Consider the following 27117-nt stretch of genomic DNA (forward strand, 5'->3'; position numbering starts at 1 on the left):
TTGTAAAGGTGTTTAATATAGATCACTGCTTCAGAGTAATGGATCTTGGCAGGAAACTCACCTTTTCCCTATTACATCACCTCTTGAGTTCTTTAAAGTTTCAGTGTCTTGAGGTCACATTGTTAAGTGTCAGAGGTGAGACCTGCCAAGTTTGAGAACTCGAAGCACCATCTCCTCTCCCTCTGTCTCTGTCTGTCTCTCTCTTTCTCTCGTATCTTCTTTCCATTCTCTCTCTCTTTTCGGAGTGCTTGGGTGTACGGTGGTCACAGCATGGGATTCGTCCGTCTCACGTGTCAGTGGTTATGGCTTCTCTCTCTCTCTTTTCCCTTCTTCACCCTTCCTGGTTTAATATTTGTATTTCTGCACACCTTCAGATTCCTGGTTAGCTTCATGGTGGATGCTCGTGGGGGGTCCATGAGAGGAAGCCGAAGCAACGGCATGCGTATCATCATCCCGCCCCGGAAGTGCACGGCTCCCACCCGCATCACCTGCCGCCTGGCCAAGAGGCACAAGCTGGCCTACCCCCCGCCCATGGTGGAGGGAGAGGGCCTGGTCAGCAGGCTGGTTGAGGTCGGTCCTGCAGGAGCCCAGTTTCTGGGGTAGGTTTTCTCTTATCTCTATAGCAATGTTTCTTAATCCTTTTTGCACATTCTAGTTTTTGCCTTAGCACTACACAGCTGATTCAAATATCAAAGCTTGATGATGAGTTGATCATTTAAGGGATTAAGAAACATTGCTCTATACCATTTTTGCTATTTGAATGTAAAGATCCACCTTTTTGTCTCTAAGGGGGCTCTGAACAATCTCTGGGTGTTCTGTTCCATTCCAGCCCTGTAATCGTGGAGATTCCTCATTTTGGCTCCATGAGGGGGAAGGAGAGGGAGCTGATTGTACTCAGGAGCGACAATGGTGACACATGGAAGGAACACCAGTACGACTGCCATCCAAGTGACATCACAGACATTCTGAACGGGATGGACGAAGGTACTGTATGTTACACAGAGCATGACATCTGCATTAATACCTGTAAATAGCTTTGTTTGTGGTCAGTGTTCTATTTTCTGTGTTTTGGATAGTTTTTATTAATATATATACTTGTTTTATTGCACAGTGGTTGTGAGAAAAGAGCTTTACCACAAATGTATTATTATTATTACAGGTCAACATTACTAATGTAATTGAATACCTTCTCTGACATTCCTTCGTCATTCCCACATACATAACATATCTTCTTTTGGCTCAAATCCCGTTAACGGGATCAATTTGATAACAGCCAGGGAAATTGCAGGGCGCCAAAATTCAAACAAATTCCTCACACATTCAAGTATTACACACCATTTTAAAGATAAACTTCTTGTTAATCCAACCACAGTGTCTGATTTTAAAAAGGCTTTACGGCGAAAGCCTTATGATTGTTAGGTCAGCGCCTAGTCACAAAAAACACAGCCATTTTCCAGCCAAAGAGAGGAGTCACAAAAAGCAGAAATATAGATCAAATTAATCACTAACCTTTGATCTTCATCAGATGGCACTCATAGGACTTCATGTTACACAATACATGTAGGTTTTGTTCGATAAAGTTCATATTCATATCCAAAAATCTCCGTTTACATTATAATTTACATTACGTTATATTCAGTAATGTTTTGCCTCCAAAACATCTGGCGAATTTGCAGAGAGCCACATCAATTTACAGAAATACTCATCATCATTTTTGATGGAAGATACAAGTGTTATACATAGGATTAGAGATAAACTGAAACCACTGTGTCAGATTTCAAAAAAGCTTTACGGCGAAAGCACACCATTCGATAATCTGAGTACAGCGCTCAGCCACAAAAACAAGCCATACAGATACCCGCCAAGTTGTGGAGTCAACAAAAGTCAGAAATAGCGTTATAAATATTCACTTACCTTTGATGATCTTCATCAGAATGAACTCCCAGGAATCCCAGTTCCACAATAAATGTTCGTTTTGTTCGATAAAGTCCATTTATGTCCAAATACCTCCTTTTTGTTTGCGCATTTAGTTCACTAATCCAAATGCACAAAGCGCGGGCACTAAGTCCAAGCGAAAAGTTCGTAGAAACATGTTAAACGATGTAAATAATCAATCTTTAGGATGTTTTTATCATAAATCTTCAATAATATTCCAACCGGACAATTCTGTTGTCATTAGAAAGGCTAGGGAATGACCTTCGCGCTCATGGCCACGCGCAAGACTAAACTAAATTATTTCAGCCTGACCAATTGTTGAAACAGCTCTTATTCGCTCCCCTTTCACAATAGAAGCCTGAAACAACTTTCTAAAGACTGTTGACATCTACTGGAAGTCTTAGGAAGTGCAGTCTGACCCCATTTACACAAGATATTGATTGGATAGGCAATCACTTGAAAAACTACAAACCTCAGATTTCCCACTTCCTGGTTGGATTTTTCTCAGGTTTTTGCTATACTCACAGACATTATTTTAACAGTTTTGGAACCTTTAGGGTGTTTTCTAATGTATATTCTAGCTTCTGGGCCTGAGTAACAGGCAGTTTACTTTGGGCATGCTTTTCATCCGGACGTGAAAATACTGCCCCCTTGCATAAGAGGATATTGAATATCCTTTATCCATCTATATTTGTTAATGTGTTCTCCAACAGAACTGGACAGCAATGCTGAGCTGGAGAAGAAGCGTATTTGTCGGATCATCACCAGGGACTTCCCCCAGTACTTTGCGGTGGTGTCCAGGATCAAGCAGGAGAGTAACCACATGGGTCCAGAGGGTGGAACGCTGACCAGCCAGACAGTGCCCATGGTCCAGGCTTCGTTCCCACAGGGGGCGCTCACCAAAAAGATACGCGTTGGCCTGCAGGTCTGAAAGCCAAGTCAATCAGTTAGCTGTATTGTTTAGGATCTCCACTAGTCTCTGTTTTGCTCTAAGCTTTGAGTCTAATTTCCCAACTTTTGAGCTAAGAGCATTGTTTTGATTGATGATGAGTTGGCTACCTTCATCCAATTTGATATTTATTTTAACATCACTTTTTAAAAGATAATGGCTTTTGTCATGTGTTATGCTAATGTGAACAAATGAGAGAACATTGATTCACCTCTTTCATCCGTCCTCCCCCTCCCTGCAGGCTCAGCCCGTCCCAGACGACATGGTGAGGAATCTTCTCGGCAACAGGGCCACTTTTAGCCCTATAGTTACCGTGGAGCCCAGGAGGAGGAAGTTCCACAAGCCCATTACCATGACGATCCCTGTTCCACCCCGATCTGCAGAAGGCCACCCCAGTGGACACAGGGGGGACTCCACCCCCTGCCTGCGCCTCCTCTGCAGCATCACAGGCAAGTCCATCAGGATGTTCTGAACAACCTCTGTGGCTGAGAACATACCTCTATTGAAATTGATTCAGACCTTCAATGATAACAAGGTTCACTCCTACTTGGAGGACAGGGTGGAAGGACAGGATTTGCAGTAGGTGGATGAAAGGTTAACCGGGGATGGGGATTTGTCTTTTCTCGTGGTTTTCCATCCAGGTGGAACATCTCCTGCCCAGTGGGAGGACATCACAGGGACCACTCCCCTGTCCTTTGTCACAGACTGTGTTTCCTTCACAACAAATGTGTCGGCCAGGTAAGGCCATGCTCTCTCATATGCTCACAACCAGTTAACTGCAACATTTTCTCAACGCCCCATGGAAAAAGGAAATGAACTCTAAAAACAAAATGTTCTCTCTGCTGTCAAGGTGGGGGAATTCAATTAGCTGTTAACGCCCATTGCTATATCAATGGTGTGATGAGCTAATGCTTCGGATTTTGGAGATCATTAACAGCCAAATGTGCCATTTGATATACCCACGTGGAAATTATAGACTGAAATACGAGTATAGGTTAACATCAACACATAAACAATAAAATACAATTTAGTTGAGAAAACAGAAGTATGAATGACAAGTAAAGTACATAGTAGGAGAGAGGGGGACCCTCAGAGTCTTGGCAGAAGTAGGTTGTGGAGGATTTGTATTTGTATCTCTGTTCTAGCGTGTAGGATAAAGAGGAGGTGGGTGCTACGGGTGGTTCTGCCTGTCACTTTCCTTCAACAGGCACTCAGTCTCAGAAGAGAGAGACTGAGTGTTTGCAGTGCTAGTGTATGTAGTTTCGATGTGTATCTCACTGTGCCCAGGATGATATGACAAGCACAGTTTCTTAGCAGATTAGATTGAACAATTTGACAATAACAGTAGTTTTAGGTCAGTCGTAACCAAGGCATTCCTGATTGACATTTATGTAAAAACATTTATGTAAAAAAACTACGATAAAGCCTTGCATTCCTACTTGTTTTGCGCTGTTGGCAGGTGGTACATTTGATTCCGGAAAGGCAAAGTGTTCCCATTTTTCATGTGTCTAAAGGTAGAACTCCGCCTACCCGGCAGACCCAGAGAGCAAATCAAGTGCACCTATAGGCCTAAAGCTGGCCAGTCAAGTAGCTTCGATCGCCATGTCTACACAGTTTTCATGATCTATAGACTGTAAAGAGAAGCCTTGAACGCACAGCGAAGTTTATTATTTGAGATTACAAAACTTTTAAAACCATGACTAGAGAAACTCAACAAATACAGCAAAGAGCTGGATGTTTTTATGAGTAACTTCATGTTTAAGTTGTTATTCGGCACTGTCAACACTTTTATAAGCCATAAATGTGCATTCTCCCTAGTTGCATTCTCGCTACTACCAGCACTGCCACTGCAATGAATGAGTATAGCAAAGTAGCGTTGTTATTAGTGGCTTGTCCTTTTTTTTTGTCCTTGGGGTGGCAGGGTAGCCTAGTGGTTAGAGCGTTGGGACTAGTAACCAGGAGGTTGCAAGTTCAAACCCCCGAGCTGACAAAGTACAAATCTGTCGTTCTGCCCCGGAACAGGCAGTTAACCCACTGTTCCTAGGCCGTCATTGAAAATAAGAATTTGTTCTTAACTGACTTGCCTAGTTAAGTAAAGGTGTACATATCAAGGAATATTGAACTTTCTCTGGTCATAGGAGTAACATGAATTGGTGCATGAGGCAAAAATACAGTGCGACTTCAGTTTCGCCATCAGCTGGAAGACTGTGTCCCCTTTTCTCAGCAGAGGGACGGTGAGTCGGGTGAAAGGCAGCCCCACCGCTGCTCCCTCCCCTCAGACTGACTATCAGATGCAGGCCATCAGTCCAGTAAAAAAAAGCTCATTATTAAGCTGTGCATGAAAAGTAATACAACAAATGATCAATTACCAGTGTGATCATATACCTATAATAGTAAAATATAATTTGAAAATGGTCTGAGAAGAACAACATTGGCATGGACTAATATATTGGGCTTATAGCCTACTGCACAAACCTCATTGCGACATAACTGTTTTAATTGGTTAATGTTGTATAGGCTTACGTTTAAGTCATGTTTAACAAAAATCTGAGTTGTAGATCTTGCAATTTGAGTAGCAAAGTGATCTTGACTCAGAAAAGGTCGGTGACCACTGCTGTAGATGATGTAAGGAAAGAGGCATCATGAAGGGTGGGTGGTCATGGAGGACATCAGGTGGGTCAAGGTGTGGGGAAGGTATACGGCAGGCTGCTCAGGGCATGGCAGAACCCCTAGATACTGGAGAACAGGAGCAGAGTGAAAGAGGAGGAGACCCAGGAGTAGAAGGTTGCAGGTGAACACAATGTTTTGGAACATTCAGATAGAAATATGTTATGTAGAACAAACATGATTCTCTGACATGTCGAACATCCAGTCCTTGGAGGCCGTAGTACACTCACATACTCTGGGATACAGTAGCTCAATCTTTTGGGTCTCAGGTATTCCGGTACAGGTGGATCCTTGAAGACCACTATTCTGCACTAAGCAGAACTCGAAACACCAAAATCAATATTTTCCAGTAATGCTCCCAGTCCCTTGATTAAGTAGTGATACAACACAGCATGTAATGTTTCAAACCATCTCAAGATGTGTTTCAAACCATTTCATTTTAACAGTGTAGACTGAGAACAGCTCGAGAGAAGCAACCTTTTGTACAAACCCACCGTGACTAATTTACCGACCTGTGTCTGTGCCTGTTTTGCTACACTTTTACCACGGAGGGTATATCCGTAGACGGTTCTGAAAAGAAATGCGTTGTTTGCATCACCGAGCGGTGGCCAGGAAATAATGAAATCCAACTGTTAGATGCTACCACCCTCCAAATCAAAACCAAACATGGATGGATAGAAAAGGATACCTGTTTGAGAAGGGGTCCAACTGGCTGTCTTGAAGTCGGAGGGAAAGCAGCCAGTGGTCAGACATAGGAGGGATGAGGTGGGGTGGGCAGGTTGTTGGACAATCAGACGTAACTAGACAGGATGTCGTCTGAAGGAAGAGGAGAGAATGAGCAACATGATGAGTAGAAGGAAGGCACAGACTTTCACGTCACCTAGCTGAGTTCTGCTAGGAGCAAACCCGAACCTAATATGCAAACGCCATAAGAAGACACAGGGAGAGAAAGCTATTTGGACTATTTCAATGTTTCCCCTTGTTTGTCCCTCAGCATTTACTGATTGATGTGATTAAAGTTGCACTCACTGCAGTGATTGTAGGGATTCCAGAGGAATGGCTCTTTTAAAAAAGGACGGTAAACATTATCACTGCACATGGCGAGACCCAAATGCAGACACAGGAGGCAGATGATTGAGGTCCTATAACGTTTATTAATCCAAAGGGGTAGGCAAGAGAATGGTCGTGGACAGGCAAAAAGGTCAAAACCAGATCAGAGTCCAGGAGGTACAGAGTGGCAGACAGGCTCGTGGTCAAGGCAGGCAGAATGGTCAGGCAGGCGGGTACAATGTCCAGAAACAGGCAAGGGACAAAACTGGGAGGACTAGAAAAAGGAGAATGCAAAATGCAGGAGAACCGGAAAACTGCTGGTTGACTTGGAAACATACAAGACGAACTGGCACACAGCCAGGGCGGCAGGGTAGCCTAGTGGTTAGAGCGTTGGACTAGTAACCAAAAGGTTGCAAGTTCGAATCCCCGAGCTGACAAGGTACAAATCTGTCGTTCTGCCCCTGAACAGGCAGTTAACCCACTGTTCCTAGGCTGTCATTGAAAATAAGAATTTGTTCTTAACTGACTTGCCTAGTAAATTAAAGGTAAAAAAAAAAAAATGTTACGAATTGAACTTTAATTAAATGAGTTGACTCTTCACATGGGATGATTTCACTGAACAACAAAAGAAAGGGAATATTGAATGATCCCCAATGATCCATCGCATCTCCCAAAAACTTCTTCAACATACATCTGTAAAATGATAGTCTAGAAACTAAAGCTGTGGTTTTCTTCCTCTCAGGCTTCCATGTCTTCTCCCTGGACCTGCTCAATGTCCATCTCTTGAACATCAGACTCTGAGGCCTTATCTTCACTGTCACTTTCCAACCTTGTTGAGGATGGCTCGTTGTCAGGCTCAAAAAAAACAAAAATTTGCCCAGATCGACACAAATTTTTCAACCCTTTTATTGGTCAGCCTGTTGCGTGCTTTGGAGTGTGCGTTCCCAAACAAGGAACAGTTGCGCTCTGAGGTGGCTGATGTTGGAGGGATTTGGAGGATGATGGAGGCAACAGGGGAAAGAGCCTCAGATCCACACTGTCCCTTCCACCAGGTGGCTGATGTGATATGTTGGCACCACTGCCATATTGCATCTCCATCCCAAAGACCTTGCTTGGTAGTGTACTTTGCCAGTCTGCCAAGAACCTTGCCCTCATCCAGGCCAAGGTGGCGAGACATGGTAGTGATGACACCATAGGCCTTGTTGATCTCTGCACCAGACAGGATGCTCTTGCAGGCATACTTGGGGTCCAACATGTACGCAGCGGTGTGTATGGGCTTCAGGCAAAAGTCTTCACATTTTTTGGTGTATTTCAGAACTGCAGTTTCCTCTGCTTGGAGCAACAGGGAAGTTGGCAGGGCAGCATGGATTTCTTCTCTTATATCTGCAAGCAAAGTCTGAACATCAGACAGGATGGCGTTTCCTCCCTCAATCCGTGCAATGGCAACTGCTATAGGTTCCAGGAGTTTCAGGCTGCTTACCACTCTCTCCCAAAATACATCATCCAGGAGGATCCTCTTGATGGGGCTGTCCATATCGGCAGACTGTGATATGGCCATTTCTTGGAGCGACTCCTTTCCCTCCAGCAGACTGTCAAACATAATGACAACACCACCCCAACGGGTGTTGATGGGCAGCTTCAATGTGGTGCTCTTATTCTTCTCACTTTGCTTGATGAGGTAGATTGCTGCTATAACTTGATGACCCTTCACATACCTAACCATTTCCATGGCTCTCTTGTAGAGTGTATCCATTGTTTTCAGTGCCATGCTGTCTTTGAGGAGCAGATTCAATGCATGAGCAGCACAGCCAAAGGGTGTGATGTTGAGGGTAGGCTTCCTCCACTTTAGATCAAGCAGCCTTCATGTTCGCAGTACTGTCTGTCACCAGTGCAAATACCTTCTGTGGTCCAAGGTCATTGATGACTGCCTTCAGCTCATCTGCAATCTGTTGTCCCTTGTGTCTGTGCTCTTGTAGAATACTAGTTGAGGGTTGGTGATGATGTAGTTAATTGTTCCTTGCCCATGAACATTTGACCACCCACCAGAGATGATTGCAATACAGTCTGCTTTCTCTATGATTTGATTGACCTTCACTTGACCTCTGTTGAACTCTGCATCAAGCAAATTAGTAGATAAAGCATGTCTGGTTGGAGGGGTGTATGCTGGGCGAAGAACATTCAGAAATCTCTTCCAATACACCTTGTCTGTGAGCATCAGAGGTGAACCAGTTGCATACACAGCTTGAGCAAGACATTCATCAGCATTTCTCTGACTACGTTCCTCCATTGAGTAAAAAATAACATCTGATTCCAGGAGGACCATGACCTGTTGCTATCGAGAAGGTGTCTGATTCGTCATTTTCACCTCGAATAGAAGTAGAGAGACTTTTGTCAGAGGTTGCTTGTTGTGAGCGCTGAGGGAACTTGGCCAGATGATTCTGCATCTTTGTTGCATTCTTCACTCATGATTTGGCACAGTATTTGCAAATGTACACAGCTTTTCCATCAACATTAGCTTCAGTGAAATCCTCACATAAGATAGTGCCCGTGGCATTTTCCTGTAAAGATTAGGGAAAAAAATGAGTAAAAAACAACTAATACAATTCCATGTACAGATAAATAGTTAAGCAGTTAGATTAAACAACTATGTTGTAAGATACATGTTTAATTTTAAAGCATGTATGAAAACAGGTGAATTAACACTCCTCAGATAGCAGGCTCAAGCAAGCTAAAACCCACATGGTAGTAAATACTAACTATCAGAAATTGTTAACAAGTTAGAAATGATTTAAACACACTTTGCTGTAGTTTACTATTTACTAGTTTAGCTAAACTTACCAGGAAGTGTGTAGTCCTTGGCTCAGACAGTGTAGTAGTGTGGGCTCAATAGCATCTCATTAGTGTGCAAGATCTTGAGAATCAGCTGTACATGTTTATTTATTTTATTTATTTATTTCACCAGGTAGGCAAGTTGACAACAAGTTCTCATTTACAATTGCGACCTGGCCAAGATAAAGCAAAGCAGTTCGACACATACAACGACACAGAGTTACACATGGAGTAAAACAAACATACAGTCAATAATACAGTATAAACAAGTCTATATACGATGTGAGCAAATGAGGTGAGATAAGGGAGGTAAAGGCAAAAAAAGGCCATGGTGGCAAAGTAAATACAATCTAGCAAGTAAAACACTGGAATGGTAGATTTGCAGTGGAAGAATGTGCAAAGTAGAAATAAAAATGATGGGGTGCAAAGGAGCAAAATAAATAAATAAATTAAATACAGTAGGGAAAGAGGTAGTTGTTTGGGCTAAATTATAGGTGGGCTATGTACAGTAATCTTTGAGCTGCTCTGACAGTTGTTGCTTAAAGCTAGTGAGGGAGATAAGTGTTTCCAGTTTCAGAGATTTTTGTAGTTCGTTCCAGTCATTGGCAGCAGAGAACTGGAAGGAGAGGTGGCCAAAGAAATAATTGGTTTTGGGGGTGACTAGAGAGATATACCTGCTGGAGCGTGTGCTACAGGTGGGAGATGCTATGGTGACCAGCGAGCTGAGATAAGGGGGGACTTTACCTAGCAGGGTCTTGTAGATGACATGGAGCCAGTGGGTTTGGCGCCGAGTATGAAGCGAGGGCCAGCCAACGAGAGCGTACAGGTCGCAATGTTGTGTAGTATATGGGGCTTTGGTGACAAAACGGATTGCACTGTGATAGACTGCATCCAATTTGTTGAGTAGGGTATTGGAGGCTATTTTGTAAATGACGTCGCCGAAGTCGAGGATTGGTAGGATGGTCAGTTTTACAAGGGTATGTTTGGCAGCATGAGTGAAGGATGCTTTGTTGCGAAATAGGAAGCCAATTCTAGATTTAACTTTGGATTGGAGATGTTTGATATGGGTCTGGAAGGAGAGTTTACAGTCTAACCAGACACCTAAGTAGTTGTAGTTGTCCACGTATTCTAAGTCAGAGCCGTCCAGAGTAGTGATGTTGGACAGGCGGGAAGGTGCAGGCAGCGATCGGTTGAAGAGCATGCATTTAGTTTTACTTGTATTTAAGAGCAATTGGAGGCCACGGAAGGAGAGTTGTATGGCATTGACGCTTGCCTGGAGGGTTGTTAACACAGTGTCCAAAGAAGGGCCAGAAGTATACAGAATGGTGTCGTCTGCGTAGAGGTGGATCAGAGACTCACCAGCAGCAAGAGCGACATCATTGATGTATACAGAGAAGAGAGTCGATGTGATGGAAGAGTTCACTGTGCATGCAGAGGGTTGGAATTCCATTGATTTGGGGATAGTTTAACCAAAAAAATGCCACAAGACCTAGAATTTCCTTATGTGTATCCCACAATAAAGGTTCACTGTTAGAAGCTAACCTTTGTGATGAATTTAAGCAGAATTACCAACATTACCGGGCTTAACTTCCCATCGAAAATTTCCGGAACAATTTCGGAGATTTCCCGGAAAGTTTCCAACCCTTTGCAACCCTACTTATAGATATAGTCGGAAACCAGCGTCTCTAATGGTACCCAGTTATAATCTGATCACTCATGACCAGAAGATTGACTAATAGAGTTCACCTTTTGTTCCAGCTGATATAGCACTTGTCATAGGCTACTTAGTACAAGAGATAACTATTTAAATCAACTGATTATCTACAAACACAAATAATAGAATTTAAAAAACAAAGCTTAGCTCGTTAGCTGGCTAGCTAAATAAAGATATTGGGAAACGTGGTGTTAATTCGCACTAGTGTTTGCATCCATCGTTTGCAGCATCCATGCTTGCTTGCAGCATTCTCATGTTAGCTAAATCAAGGTTTTCAAGGAATTAAACACCATGTTTTGTACTTTATCCACTAATAATCTGTGAGATTTAAAGATAAAACAACTCGTAAATAATATTTAACATCACATTTTCCCCTGTCTTTTGACTGCATGCGCCCCTCTCTCCGCGCCCTCAGAACATAGCAACCAGCATAGCAATGAAGGCTATATATTTCTTTCTTTCATTATGTTACCAAGGCAGAATTTGACAAGTTCTAGCAACTGCCCAGCACCGGACGCTAACAGCTAATCGATTTCCATTATGATGCAGGGGTGGACACTATTTGGTATGACAGGCCCCCCAACAAATGTCACTTAGGGCCCAGAAAAGGCTAGGTTCTGACTGCATGTATGGGTATGGATGTGGGTACAGTATTCACACACTTGACTTATTCCACATTTTGTTGGCTAACTCAGTTGCTTGAGAGGAAAGAAACCACTCAGGGATTTCACCATGAGGCCAATAGTGACTTTAAAACATTTTAATTGCTGTGATTGGAGAAAACTGAGGATGGATCAACAACATTATAGTTACTCCACAATACTAACCTGGATGACAGTGTGAAAAGAAGGGAGCCTGTACATAATAAAACATATTCCAAAATATGCATCCTGTTTGCAATAAGGCACTAAGGTAAAACTGAAAACAATGTGTCAAAGAAATACATTTTATGCCCTGATTACAAAGCGTTATGTTTGGGACAAATCCAACACAGCACATCACTGAGTACCACTCTTCATATTTTTGAGCATGGTAGTGGCTCCATCATGTTATGAGTATGCTATCGGCAAGGACTAGGGAGTTTTTTAGGATAAAAAGAAACAGAATAGAACTAAGCACAGGCAAAAATCATAGAGGAAAACCTGGTTCAGTCTGCTTTCCAACAGACACTGGGAGACAAATTCACCTTTCAGCAGGACAATATCCTAAAACACAAGGCCAATTATACACTGGATATTCTTACCAAGACGTCATTGAATGTTCCTCATTGGCCTAGTTACAGTTTTGACTTAAATCGTCTGGAAAAACTATGGCATGACTTGAAAATGGCTGTCTAGCAATGATCAACAACCAACTTGACAGGGCTTGAATAATTTGCTAATATAGTACAATCCATGTGCGCAAAGCACTTAGAGACTTACCCAGAATGACTCATAGCTATAATCACTGCCACAGGTGATTCTAACATGTGGGGTGTGATTACTTATTTAAATGTGATACACTATATATACGAAAGTATGTGGACACCCCTTCAAATTAGTGGATTTGGCTATTTCAGCCACAACTGTTGCTGACAGGTGTGTAAAATCGAGCACACAGCCATGCAATCTCCATAGATAAACATTGACAGTAGAGTGGCCTTACAGTAGAGCTCAGTGACTTTCAACGTGGCACCGTCTTAGGACACCAACTTCCCAACAAGTCAGTTCATCAAATTTCTTCTCTGCTAGAGCTGCCATGGTCAACAGTAAGTGCTGTTATTGTGGAGTGGAAATGTCTAGGAGCAACAACGGCTCAGCCGTGAAGTGGTAGGCCGAGCGCTGAGGTGCTTAGAACGTAAAAATCTTCTGTCCTCAGTTGCAACACTCACTACCGAGTTCCAAACTGCCTCTGAAAGCAATGTCAGCTGGAGTGATTAAAAGCTCGCCGCCATTGGACTCTGGAGCAGTGGAAACGCGTTCTGGCAGTCATCTTCCAGCACGACGGACAAATCAGGGTTTGGCAGATGCCAGGAGAATGCTCCCTACCTGATTGCGTAGTGCCAACTGTAAAGTTCGGAGGAGGAGGAATAATGGTCTGGGGCTGTTTTTCATGTTTCGGGCTCAGCCCCTTGGTTCCAGTGAAGGGAAATCTTAATGCTACAGCATACGGTGACATTCTAGAATATTCTATGCTTCCAACTTTGTGGCAACAGTTTGGGGAAGGCACTTTACTTTTTCAGCATGACAATGCCCCTGTGCACAAAGCGAGGTCCATACAGAAATGGTTTGTCGAGATCGTTGTGTAAGAACTTGCACCTGCAAGTTCTACACAGAGCCCTGACCTTAACCCCATCGAACACCTTTGGGATGAATTGGAACACCGACTGCGAGCCAGGCCTAATCGCCCAACATCAGTGCCGATCTCACTAATGCTTTTGTTTCTGAATGGAAGCAAGTCCCCGCAGCAATGCTCCAACATCTAGTGGAAAGCCTTTCCTGAAAAGTGGAGGCTGTTTTAGCAGCAAACGGGGGATCAACTCCATATTAATGCCAATGATTTTGGAATGGGATGTTCGACGAGCAGGTGTCCACATGCTTTTGGTCATGTAGTGTTTTTCTTTATTTAATTTTCAATACATTTGCAAAAATCTCTTAACATGTTTTCACTGTCATTATATGCTAGTGTGTGTAGATGGTTGAAAAACGGCTCTAGGGGGTTGTAAGCTACATTGCAGCCTCTGTATGGAAACTGTAGCCACCCGCTCAATGGTAAGTCCAACCCTAATCCTGGAGAGCTACCCTCCTGTAGAGGGTTGGAGAGCCCTGATTTAGATAAATTGTTTTCAAAAAAGCTTTATCAAGCTTTTGTATGCATTATAATGTTCATGGCCCCTTCAACCAAGCTCTTGCCAAAAAGACTTGGCTTCAACATATGTATTAAGCTTTACTCACCATCTCCGTTTTTCCTTACCTCCAGGTTCTGGCTTACAGACTGTCACCAGACTCCTGAGACGGTCGGTCTGGCCTCACAGCTATACCGGGAGCTGATCTGTGTGCCATACCTGGCCAAGTTTGTGGTGTTTGCCAAGATGAACGATCCTGTGGAGTCACGCCTCCGCTGCTTCTGCATGACGGACGACAAGGTGGACAAGACTCTGGAACAACAGGAGAACTTTGAGGAGGTGGCCAGGAGCAAGGACATTGAGGTGGGTCTTATTTGCACCCACACACTCATGCGCACACATACAAAATATGCTGACACAGGTAGACACAAGCACAGATACATGGTGTATCTGAATTGACATGCTCTTGTTGATAATGATTTTACAGGTCTTGGAGGGCAAGCCTATCCATGTGGATTGCTATGGCAACTTATCTCCTCTTACCAAGAGTGGGCAGCAGCTGATCTTCAACTTCTTCTCTTTCAAAGAGAACCGGCTTCCTTTCAATGTGAAGGTAGCGTCACATTTTCATCCCACTCTTATATGTAATAAGATCACACTTTTCTATTATAGTGGTATGCGAGAGGATGATCGTCCTTCAAACTTGCCGACATGTTGTAAGCTCTAATTCTCATTTCCTTCTTTGGCATGTATGCCTTTTTTGAGCACCAAGAAAGGAATGTCATATACTCTTATTTTATATATATATTTTTATTGTACATGCTTTTTTTGCTCCTTAGGTCAGAGACATGGGCCAAGAACCATGCGGTCGACTCTCATTCTTGAGAGAGCCAAAAACCACTAAAGGTCTTCCACAGACTGCTGTATGTAATTTGAATATCACACTGCCAACTCATAAGAAGGTAGGCTGGATATGTGAATGATGTTTCCTCTGGGCCATATCATGTCATCCTCATGTAAATTAATGGAAGGACAAAGTACAGTAACAGCAGCAATTCCAGAGTGGAGGATGTCCTCCATTTGGTTAGAATGCCTGCTGCTTGTGTCTTTTATCTGTATTTTTGCCAATGCCAATTATATGCCCCCACAAAACACACATTGTCATACACATTATATTACTAATTTACCTCTCTCAGAGTATGGAAGAGTAATAGGGCTGGTTATGGTGGCGTTTATCTTTTTGTTTCTCTATGCAGTGTTCAAAAACTCTGAATTACGTTGCTGTTCTTTTTGCTGCTTTTCTGGGTCTTTGGTGGCCTGTGGACTAGTTAATTCCATGGGCTTTTCCATGCCAATATGGTTTGCTGCTCTCAGCTGCTTCATTCTCATTTCCTGATGTTTATTTCCACCCACACCTATTATAAACCACCCGCTGTCCATTGTGTCATCTTTCCCCTTGTCTGCAATGCATCTTGGGAACCACCAGGACATGATGGAGTCTGATCCTGATGATGAGGTAAATACATGATTGCTCATCGCATGAACTGCTTTGTTGTTTTTCGTTGCTTTATTATTGTGAACGATAGCATCGATAATGTATATGAATGTGTGGTGATTATCGTTATCTGATTAATGATGTATACGAGGCCTTCGCAGCAGATAGTAGTCTTTGTCATTGGTGAGAAGTCAAGTGACTTTGTGCAATGCATGAATGACAGTTCAATTCAACTGGTTTTATTATTATTGTTCTCGTCCCAAGCAAAGAGGAGCAATTTGTGTACCACACCCTGGCTTCTTTTCCATATCGTTCTTTCCATATTTTCAGTAGGCTAGTAGAAAACACCATCCCTCCACACTATTTTAAGATATAGAATGATATAGATGTGCATTTGGGTGGCAGATAGAAGTGGATAAACTGCTCCATAGTGCATAGTACTCCAGCTTAGTTGGGGTTTCAGCCATCTTCTGTGCATGCTTTGGAAACACCTACTAGACCAATGAGTTATTTGTTGCATGAGGAAAACTCAATATAGCCTAGTCAGCAGAAGATGACAAGAATGTTGAATGGTTTATAGCTACATCTCAGTGTTTTCCTTCATTTACATTAAGTCTCATGATCTCAAAAGAACATTCATCCTCCTCTTTAGATGATTTATTTGAAAGATCAGCAGCATTCTTAGTGTCAGCTTGTTGACATCTCAATGGACTCCTCCAAATCTCAGAATCACATATTGCATGTGTTTCTTCAAAATGAGATTGATTAATGCACTTGAAATCGTGCCACCAAGGTCACACTCAATCTGTCCAATCGGAGGAAAGCATGGATCTCTTAGTCAATCACTTGCAGTGCCTACTACCTCGACAACATGGACTCCCACACTGCAAAATGCATCATTTTGATTTGATTTCAAAATCACAAAATGGGAGAAATTCTGTCCGTAATGTCAAAAAAGGGAATATACATTTTTGGCATTTAAATCCAATCTTTATTTTATGTTAAAAGATATTTTGTTGTTTTTGTTGTTGCAGACTGAAAAACCAGACCGACGTCATACCTTTGCCTCCTTAGCTTTGCGTAAGCGCTACAGCTATCTGACCGACCCTGCAGCGAGTGAGTTTAACATCTTTACTTTCATAAATCCTCAGTTCATACAAAATATCAATAACGTTATTCAACTTCATATGCCGTGTACGATATTACCTTTATGATATATTCATATATCAATAGTGTAGAATTATGAGCACTTTCCATACTGTCATCATACGCGTCATGATTCATATCCATCCCGGACAACCCTTGCTTGGTGTCTTATACACTGAACAAAAATATAAATGCAACATGTAAAGTGTTGGTCTCATGTTTCATGAGCTGAAATAAAAAAAAATCCCAGAAATGTTCCATATGCACAAAAGCTTATTTCTCTCAAATGTTGTGCACAAGTTTGTTTACATCTCTGTTAGTGAGCATTTCTCCTTTGCCAAGATAATCCATCCACCTGACAGGAGTGGTGTATCAAGAAGCTGATTAAACGGCATGATCATTACATAGGTGCACCTTGTGCTGGGAACAATAAAAGGCCACTTTAAAATGTGCAGTTTTGTCACACTACACAATGCTACAGATGTCTCAAGTTTTGAGGGAGTGTGTAATTGGCATGCTGACTGCAGGAATGTCCACCAAAGCTGTTGCTAGAGAATTTATTGTTAATTTCTTCACTATAAGCTGCTTCCAACGTCGTTTTAGAGAATTTGGCAGTGCGTCCATCCGGCCTTACAACCGCAGACCACGTGTAACCACGCCAGCCCAGGACCTCCACATCTAGCTTCTCAAATAGTGTGATCGTCTGAGGGGCGGTGGGGGGTTGTACTGAGGAGTATTTTTGTCTGTAATAAAGCCCTTTTGTGGTGAAAAATGAATTCTGATTTACTGGGCCTGGCTCCCTAGTGGGTGGGTCTGGCTGCCAAGTATGTGGGCCTATGCCCTCCAAGGCCCACCCATGAACGAAACCCTGCCCTGTCATGTAAAATCCATAGATTAGGGCCTAATTCATTTATTTCAATTGACTGATTTTCTTATGTAAACTGTAACTCAGTAAAATCTTTGAAATTGTTTCATGTTGCATTTATATTTTTGTTTAGTATACTTTGCAGACCCTCTCCATTTTGTGAAATATATTTTCCTTGTTTTTGTCTCATAACATTTGTGTGAAAACTACTGGCATATTAACATCCCAAATGTCAAATACAATTATTATCTTGTAGCGTTTTCATTCTTTTGAAGAACACCTCACTTTTATTGGCTTAGTGATTGTTCAGGGCATTCATTTCTTGTGAACCAATCAATAAGTGAACCCTTGAGACAATTATTGCACTAATAATATACTAAAAGGATTGTGGGGTCATTTTTGGCATTGGAAACATATGACCATGGTGTGCAACAAACACATAAAAGGCACTGCAGCAAAACGGCAAACAGACAAAGCACATCAATGGTCAATAGAATGGTTGTGTTGTTGTCGTGGTATGTTTGAAATGGTTTCTTCTTCACTGTTATGTCAAGCATTTTGTTGCCACGTATGCTTCATTGTGTGTTGTCTTGCATCTGTTCTATTTTGTGACAGATCATTGACCTTAAACAATCACTTTTCACCACATCTTTGTTTAGATAGTAATTGACGTTTCATAAATTATATTATTCTTACTGCTTTGATTAATATTGGCCTTACTGACTCCAACTTTCTCTCTCTGGTTTCTCTGTTTTTATTATTTCAATTATTTTCCGTTGAATTTATGTTAAATCTTTGGTTTGGTTATTCAAGAAACAACTGACCGGAGCTCGCCGAGAACACAGCCTACTGGCTACACTCACAAACCTGTCTTTTCAACGAGATCTTATCAGGCGTGGTCGGCTGTTCCTGTCTCCGTCCCTGGCCAAGCCAAGTCTGGATTCGGTTCCCACTCCAGTTCATCGTCCAACACGCCCACTGCCTCTCCACTGAAGTCTGTGTGGTCCATCACCTCAGCGTCCCCCATCAAGTCCAACATAGGCGGCTCACCGGCCCATTCCATCAAGTCAGTCAGCGACATAGCTTCCCCCATCAGGTCGTACAGGACCATTTCATCCCCAATAAAGACTGTAGTTCAGCAGGCCCAGTACCCAGTTCAGGTTACCCCCAGTCTCCAGTCATCGCCAGTCAGAAGCATTCCAGACCATGTTTCCATCAAGGGACTGGCAGCATTGTCTACTAGAACCTCTCCTATCACCACTGGTGGAGGGTGTCTGCTAGAAAGGTCATCAATCACCATGACGCCACCTGCTTCCCCTAAATCCTCACTGAACATGTACAGTTCAACTCTTCCATTCAAGGGTGTCATTGTGGGCACTGGCACAACAACATCGTCCTCTCCTATAAAAACTGTTCCTGGCCTCTCCTCTGTCCGGTCCAGTGCAGACCCCTCAAGCCCCTCAAGGAGTCTATTTTCCTCCCTCTCATCACCAATTAAATCCAACACTCCTCCTAGTGCTGCAGCTCTGATCAATGGAACAGTATCCCCTACAAAGTACCGCTCCTCCTCCCCCACGTCCCTACTCTCCAGCAGCTTACAGGGGAGGATACAGGCAACCACCAATGCAGCAACAACAAGCGTAAATGCAGCCTTTGACGAGGTTGAAAAAACGTTCAATTCCTGCTCTGCCTCTGGATATGGCACTCTCAAGTCCATGTCCTCCTCAGCGTCATCCTCTTACCAGTCCATAAGATCCTCAGCCTCTAGTTCCCTATATGCCTCTTTACGGTCCCCACTAAACCCACCAAGCCCAATGACTGTCCCAGTGTATTCAATTATAAATGTTTTGCCAGAACCCCAATTTAAAAAGCTCCCTGAGGTGTCAAAGTCAGCTGCTGCCCTCTTGTCCCCTCGAAAAACTATGCCTGCTGAGACAAACTCTCAAGCCCAGTCTTCCTTTGCCAGAACTCTGTCACCTGTCAAATCCCCCTTATTCATGTCCCCGGCTGCCCTAAAATCCACCACCTCATCCCCGCTGTCCTCCAGCCAAGAGATACTGAAGGACGTGGCAGAAATGAAAGAGGACTTGATACGGATGTCTAACATCTTGCAAACAGAACCAAGTTCAGCTTCCAAAGGTTTCCAGTCTGACTTCCCCAAAGAGGCTAGAATGGAGGACGAGGAGCCTTACAGAATTGTAGAGAAGGTGAAACAGGACCTGGTCAAAGTTAGTGAGATACTAACCAAGGATACGGTCAAGAATAACAAGACAGCTTTTAAAACAAATACAACAGATGAGGTACAGTTCTCTAAACAAGTGCCAGTGGATCCCCAGCAAAGCAACTGGAGTTATCCACCAAGATATGAGACAGTGGTCCCTCAAATCAAAACTAAGACTATACCAGACAGAGATTTCAATCTATCGAAGGTGGTAGACTACTTGACAAATGACATTGGCAGTAGCTCTATCTCAAAAATTGCAGATGTAAAGCATAGATCTGATGAGGTTAGAAGAGAAGGAGAGGAGAAACAGAAACGTATGCTTAAACCTGAGCACAAGCTGAAAATGCCACCCGCAAACATGCGGTCCTCTGCCTCAGAAAAGGAGCTCTGTAAACTAGCAGATGTGCTATTTGGGCCTGATGCCATGTTAGAATCTCCAGATGACATCTCACATGACCAGGACAAGAGTCCCCTCTCAGACAGTGGCTTTGAGACAAGGAGTGAAAGGACGCCATCTGCCCCACAGAGTGCAGAAGGCATGGGACCCAAGACGCTTTTCCAGGATATTCCACCAGTAATCACGGAGACAAGGACTGAGGTTGTTCATGTTATTAGGAGCTATGAGTCTCCTGAAGATAACAAGCAACCAATGATGGAGGATACAAGGGCGGTTAGATACATTGATGCTGAGCCCAAAGGGCTGAATGCATCCAATGTGGACCAAACAAAATCATTTCAGATGAAAATCAGCCCGGACGATGACTCGATGGGCAAGGGCATGCGAGTTAAGGAAGAGACCCACATCACAACTACCACCCGAATGGTGTACCACAAACCCCAAAGTAAAGAGAATACATCAGAGAGGATTGAAGAATCAATGTCAGTGCATGATATCATGAAAGCTTTCCAGTCCGGCAGGGATCCCTCCAGAGAACTTGCTGGACTGTTCGAGCACAAGGCCGGCAACGATGACACATCACAGAGAGTTCTTGAAGATATCAGCTCAAAGCCCAAAGTTGAAAGAATAATTGAGGTTCACATTGAAAAGGGCAATAAAACTGAACCAACTGAGGTCATCATCCGGGAGACAAAAAATCGCCCAGAGAAGGAGATGTACTTCTACCAAGGGAACAGTGGAATGTCACGACAGGGAGAGGAGGAGCCTGAAGAATCGCTCCCCTGTTACCTAGAGTCTTCCAGAGTAAACACGCCCATGACACAGGAAGATGATAGTCATCCAAGCTCTGAACAGCTCATGGCAGACGACTCATACAAAACCCTGAAGTTACTCAGCCAACACTCTGTGGAATATAATGATGATGAATCATCAGAACTCAGAGGAGAGTCTTACAACTTTGCCGACAAAATGCTTCTCTCTGAGAAACCAGACTCGTCTCACTCTGACACTGAGGAGTATTTAAGGGACAGGTCTCGTTTTCAATCCCCAGATAGGAGTTGTTATAGTCAGGGAAGGTCTAGTGGATCAAGGCAAGAATATATTTTGAAGTCATCAAACACAGACAAATCAGGTCAAATTGCCAATGTAGACGATAACTTTGACAAACTAACACTGTTGCAGTATTCCTCAGAACCTGGTAGCCCAAAGCACTCTGTTTGGATGCGTGTCGCTGATGACAGACAGGGCAAGAATAGAGAAAAGCTGATATATGAAGACAGAGTAGACAGAACTGTTAAGGAAGCAGAGGAAAAGCTTAGCGAAGTCTCTCAGTTTTTTCGTGATAAGACAGAGAAACTGAACGATGAGCTTTCTTCCCCCGAGAAGAAGTCCCGTAGGTCCGACTTTAGGGAAACACGATCAGGGCCTAGCTCTACGCACAGCAGTCCTGAAAGATCAGCATACAGGAATGGGGGCAGTGGTGAAGAATGTAGAGACCGTTTCAGAGACAGGTTTGGCTCCAATGATAGAAAATGTGCTAGTTTACCAAGCAGCCCAGAGAGGAGAGTGCTGCTACAATATAAGGATGACAATAGAAAACCAGGGGATGGCATCTCACAGGGCAATGTGGGTGATGCCTCTAAACCTTTTCAAATGTCATCCTCCAAAGTCAGCGCTGTTAGGCTACATTTTGAACAAGAGGCTCAAAAGCAAGATATGGGTCCACAATGGGGACACACATCAAATCCCCCAGTAAGAAAACTCCTGGAAAGTAAGCTGCCTGTGTATCAGGTTTTTGCAGGCTCAAATATCCCCAAATCACCAGACAGTCCAGGATGTACAAGGAAGGTTCTAGAAAGTGAGGTAAGAGGATCTAGTGGACCAAGCCCCAGTGCTAATAGGTATATTTACTCATCTCCTAAACACGGCACAAACGGAAATGAACAGGAAGAAAAAAAGTCCTTCAAAACTTGGGAATGTCATGGAAATGGAAACTATCAACCCCAAGTGTCAATTCACAAAGACCACAATTCACAAAGAGAACAGCAGGGTTTTAGAGATGGAATAGCCAGAAAAGAAGAGACAACCAAGAAAATAATTTACACAGAGCTTGTGGTCCGAGAAAACCCAAATAGTACCGGTGGTCTAAAAAAAAACTCGGAATCGCAAATTCCTGTTAGAATGCCATCTAGTTTCTCAGAAAATCATCAATCCACTTCATTAAAATTTGATACCTCTGTTAAACTGTGTGAAAGGCCAGGGTTACAAATACCTACTTTAGCTAGAAATAGGTTACACAGCGGCTCTGAATCCAGAAAATCCACAAACGGCTCATCAGTAGAAAAATCATCTGATTCTTTTGATAGTAGTCAGTCAACTGTAGTGTGTAATGGTATAGATAGCGATCAAGTAGGGTACTTGGAAAACATTGTTACTGAGGGTTACAAAGACATCAAACCTTTGCCAGTTTATGTTAGCATCCAAGTGGGCAAAAAATACGAAAAAGAAACAGCTGAGCAGCTGGGAACATACAAAAAGATAGTGAGTCACGAGAGTCGAACAGTGCATGAGACACGGGGAGCGCGTTACACCATTAAACAAAAACAGACCCCATCTCCTCAAGGCAGCCCAGAGGATGACACTCTAGAGCAAGTTACTTTCATGGACAGCTCTGGCAAAAGTCATGTTACTCCTGAGACACCAAGTTCTGAGGAGGTGAGCCTTGCCTCCAGAACGCCAGATTCCGTGATTGGATACATGCCCGGAATGCCCATTCCAATAGCAGAGGAGTCTGAAGAAGACGAAGGAAAGACCTTCGTCTACAAGGAGTCTCTGCCAAAGAAAACCAAGCCTGCCTCATCAGAACCCTCCAACCGAAATCAGGAAACACTGAAACGACACAAAGAGAAAAGAGTCGCTTACATTGAGTTTCCCCCCCCTCCACCTTTAGAGGCAGAGCATTCTGACCCTGATAAGAGGGGATCTTGTGCCTCCTCAGAGGCTGAGACAGAGATGATGGAGGTGAACCTCCAAGAGGAGCATGATCGGCACCTCCTTGCAGAGCCCATCATCAGGGTTCAACCTCCCTCTCCAGTTCCACCTGGAGCAGACGACAGCGACTCTAGCGACGATGAGTCTGTCTTCCATCCGATTCCCAACAAAAAGTACACCTTCAAGATGAAGGAGAAGGAGGAAGGAGAGAAGCGTCTAAAACCCCAAAAGCCTGAGAGGAACGGAAACAACAAGGAGTCAGGCACGAATGGCGTTGAAAAAGAAGAGGATGTAGACTTAGAGAAAAATGGCAACGACCAGTCAATCACAGACTGCTCCATAGCCACAACTGCTGAGTTCTCTCATGACACAGATGCCACTGAAATAGACTCACTCGATGGCTATGACCTTCAAGATGAGGATGATGGATTGAGTGAACAAGACCCTAAAACATCAAGCCTGTCCAATGACGGCAAGACATGTGATCGTTCCTTTAGTCAATCAAAGCTTGAAGTCATAGAGGAGGAGAAAACACCAAGTGAGGATGGAGGGGATAATGGGAAAGCAAACTCAGACCAAAACACCGGAGATGAAAAAGACTACACTCTTGAGGGAAGACATCCAGATAGACAAGACTTTGCAGATAACTATTTTCGTTGTCAACTCGAAGAGGAGTTAAACTCTACCTTCAAAACAGTCGCCACGAAAGGCTTAGACTTTGACCCCTGGTCAAGCAAAGGGGGAGAAGGAGAAGGAGTTTTTGATGCCAAAGCGAGAGAAGAAGATCCCAAGCCTTTTGGTTTGTCTGTGGAGGACAAATCTCAAGCCACCACTCCAGACACTACCCCTGCTAGAACCCCGACTGATGAAAGCACACCGACTAGCGAGCCTAACCCTTTCCCCTTCCATGAGGGGAAGATGTTTGAGATGACGCGCAGTGGTGCAATTGACATGAGCAAGCGGGACTTTGTTGAAGAGAGGCTTCAATTTTTCCAGATTGGTGAGCATTCCTCTGATGGGAAATCAGGGGACAAGGGGAGAGGGGGCAAGAGTCCGGGGGTAGTTACCTCTCAGTCAAAAACAGGGGAGAGGGGTGAAGGGGTGAAGTTAGAGACTGCCACAGACAGCAGCACATCAGCAAAGTGCAGCCCTGCACAGACTGGCACTGACACTGGCTGTACCGATGCGCCTTCTGGTGACACAGTAGCCGAGACCACGTCCTCATTCACGATTACGGCCTCTAAAGTTGACCCCAAATTACGCACCCCCATTAAGATGGGAATAGCCATTACAGTGAAAAAAGACTTGGGGGATCACACAGATTATAAGGCAGAGATGTCAGAAAGTCAGATGCCAGAATACATTAGCTTGGAAAACCAGTCACTGGGGAGTCAGTATAGCGGATACAGAGACCCAAAGCTGTCAGAAAGAAGAGATTACCCTGCAGAGAACTGCAATAACAACAATAACCTTGAGTCCTCTAGCGTCCAGGCTAACTATATACAATGTGGCAGTGTGGTGTTTAATTTGCAGTCGTCTTCTGAACCCACCCTTCAGAAAGCCAGTAGGATTGAAGCTTTGTTCTGTAGAGACTCTCTAGAAGTAGAAGAAAACAGTGTTCGGGCTGAACAAAGACAAAGTGAAGCCATCAAGGAAGCTGAGGCGAAGCAGCAAAAGTCTAGGCTGCCTGTCAAAGCGCCAGGGTGGTCGTTCCATACACAAGGCACAGCAATAGGGAAGCAAAAACCCAAACAGGTTGTCAAGGCTGAGGTGAGGAGAAGAGCAGAGCCTGTCATTGCCAAAGTAGAGCCCAGGTCTAGAATCCCAATCAAAGATATTAAAAAGAGCAGCACACCCAGCTCCCCAATATCAGTGCAGGCAACAACTCAGTCTAGCAGGGAAAGAGTAGCTATACAGTTTCCTTCCAGGTTGCCCATCAAAGACAGGTCTCAGGTTAGCTCGTCAGGTGAGACGAGTAGGGAGAACGCCAGCGAGGTTTGTAAACGCACCATCGAGTACTTTAAGGGCATTAGCGGGGAGACGCTAAAGCTGGCCAACCGCCTATCAGACGAAGAGAAAAAGACACAGGGAGAACAGTCCGAGGAAGACAGCACCTCCAGGAGCACCTCTCTGTCGGACCCCTCTCAGCCCTCCCGCTCGTCGAGGTCTGGTAGAGGCTCGAGAGCTGAGGCCGGGGCCTTGTCCGTAAGGGCAAAGGTCGACAGGGCCTCCGGCAGTGAGAGGAGCAGGAGGAGTAGGCGGACTGGTGGGAAGGAGGGCAGTCAGGTTGCGGGGCCTCGGGCGCCCCCCGTCGCGGAGATCAAGCCTAGTTTGTAAAACTTTCACACTTGTTAAAACCTTAGTTGCATGAAGTCGTTGTGATTGATTGCCTGTGGCGTGTTTATTCTCTTCAAACAGTAGCTGTCATTCTGTCATCGTCATCTATGTACTGTGTACTGTACTTGTCCTTGTCAGACTCCTCCTCCCCTCAATCCCTTAGTTGTCAGATACCTCAGCATGCCAGAGTAGTGACTGGTGCACTGGCACAGCCAGTCTCCTGTTGACGACTACTGAGTCTGTCTATCTGTCTGTCTGTGCAGGGTGGCTACTGAAAACAGCATTTCTAGTTTATTCTATTTCATGGTCAAGTTGTGTCTCTGAGCAAATTAGCCTTAGCAAAAACAAAAAGGTTGTCCGCATGTGTACTGTGTAGTCCCATTTAAGAACTATGAATCCACCCTAGAGTTCCTACGAGTACATGACTCTTTTGACCCATTTTACATGATTTTGTTTGTATGGTTCTTATGGTAGTTACTGCCTGCTTAGAGGATACATATTCACAAACATTCACAGAGCACCTGTGTCCAAATAACACACTGTAGTCCGTCATATAGTGTCTATTCTGCCTTTTCTTGCCATTCAGGAAACTAAATCTGAAGTGCTGTCAGCCTAAACAAGCCATTGAATAATAAAATGCACATTTACAGTAAACCTGTTGATTCAATATGTATATATCAAACACAGAGGAGAGGCTGCAAAACACTCAGTCTGCTTTTATATAATTTGGAAAATACCACACTTGGCCAGAAAAGGAAAGAGTCCTCTGTACCCCTATTTCAGTCAATAGAAAAGGCACTGAACAGTGTTGATTATTTAGATTATCTCTGCCCTTTAGGTCCTCAGAGTCCCTGTGAGCGAACAGACCTGCGGATGGCCATTGTGGCCGACCACCTGGGACTTAGCTGGACTGGTAAGGAAATAGTGCTCCCTGGTCCCAGTACCATCTGTCTTCATGGCTCTCTCTTCTTCTGCTTTCCCCTCTCTCAAGAAAACAACATAGATATTACTGTGAGGAAACAGTGCCCTCTACAGAGTGATGCTCTTCTTACACTGCAGCTCTACATACTCATGCATGTGCAGAAATGGATGCCTTGAACTGATGCGGTGATAATTTTGTCAACAAAAATATTGGCTTAAAATATTTGTAAAACACATTTTTCTGTGGTATTTGATGAGACTATAATTGGCTAAATAGATTCACAAAAAAACTATAACTAAATGAAAATTATTTTTCATTTCAGTTGACTAAAATGAGACGAGACAAAATGATCGCTATGACTAAAATCTGACTTATAAGTGGACTGGACAAGAGTTTTTGGAGCGATTAAGAGCTTTTCAGTAATAAGCACAATTAATATAAACAGCACAGATGCAGCGCAAGTTCTGTTCAGCAGTGGGAAGGACGAGCCGCACCCGGTACATACAGCCTACATCATCTGCTGAGCTGAGGGGTAGCAAGTGATGAGTGCGGGCAGACAGACAGGCTTCGCCCTGGCTGTTCCGCCTCCGATTATACACATCACGAAGGAGACTCTTTTGCTTCCCTATAGCTAACCAGTCACCACCAGCCTTCTCAGCCTGGTCTCAGACTAAACGTAACATAGTAAATGCCATTCCGGGACACTCAGATTAGTATGATATGTTATGTGTGGTCAGGGTTGGGGAGAAACAGATTACATTTAAGTGATGTA

At 43.7% G+C, this 27117-nt stretch overlaps 1 protein-coding gene across 23 annotated transcripts in view; it reads left to right on the forward strand.

Moving 5' to 3' along the window:
* Positions 1-27117, forward strand: part of LOC135512283 (ankyrin-3-like) — a 153502-nt gene that overhangs the window by 107470 nt on the left and 18915 nt on the right. For 17 of the 23 annotated variants that reach the window (XM_064934143.1, XM_064934152.1, XM_064934153.1 and 14 more), the window contains 12 exons: positions 375-599; positions 830-984; positions 2649-2860; positions 3126-3333; positions 3526-3622; positions 14103-14331; positions 14456-14581; positions 14808-14930; positions 15455-15484; positions 16498-16579; positions 18288-25415; positions 26262-26336. In XM_064934143.1, the coding sequence (XP_064790215.1) occupies positions 375-599; positions 830-984; positions 2649-2860; positions 3126-3333; positions 3526-3622; positions 14103-14331; positions 14456-14581; positions 14808-14930; positions 15455-15484; positions 16498-16579; positions 18288-25415; positions 26262-26336 (8690 nt within the window). The remainder of the gene's footprint in view (positions 1-374; positions 600-829; positions 985-2648; positions 2861-3125; positions 3334-3525; positions 3623-14102; positions 14332-14455; positions 14582-14807; positions 14931-15454; positions 15485-16497; positions 16580-18287; positions 25416-26261; positions 26337-27117) is intronic. The other 6 variants (XM_064934148.1, XM_064934144.1, XM_064934146.1 and 3 more) reach the window with 2 other exon arrangements.

The sequence above is a fragment of the Oncorhynchus masou genome, chromosome 24 (genome assembly GCF_036934945.1).
Source record: "Oncorhynchus masou masou isolate Uvic2021 chromosome 24, UVic_Omas_1.1, whole genome shotgun sequence".
In the NCBI taxonomy this organism is placed as follows: domain Eukaryota; kingdom Metazoa; phylum Chordata; class Actinopteri; order Salmoniformes; family Salmonidae; genus Oncorhynchus; species Oncorhynchus masou.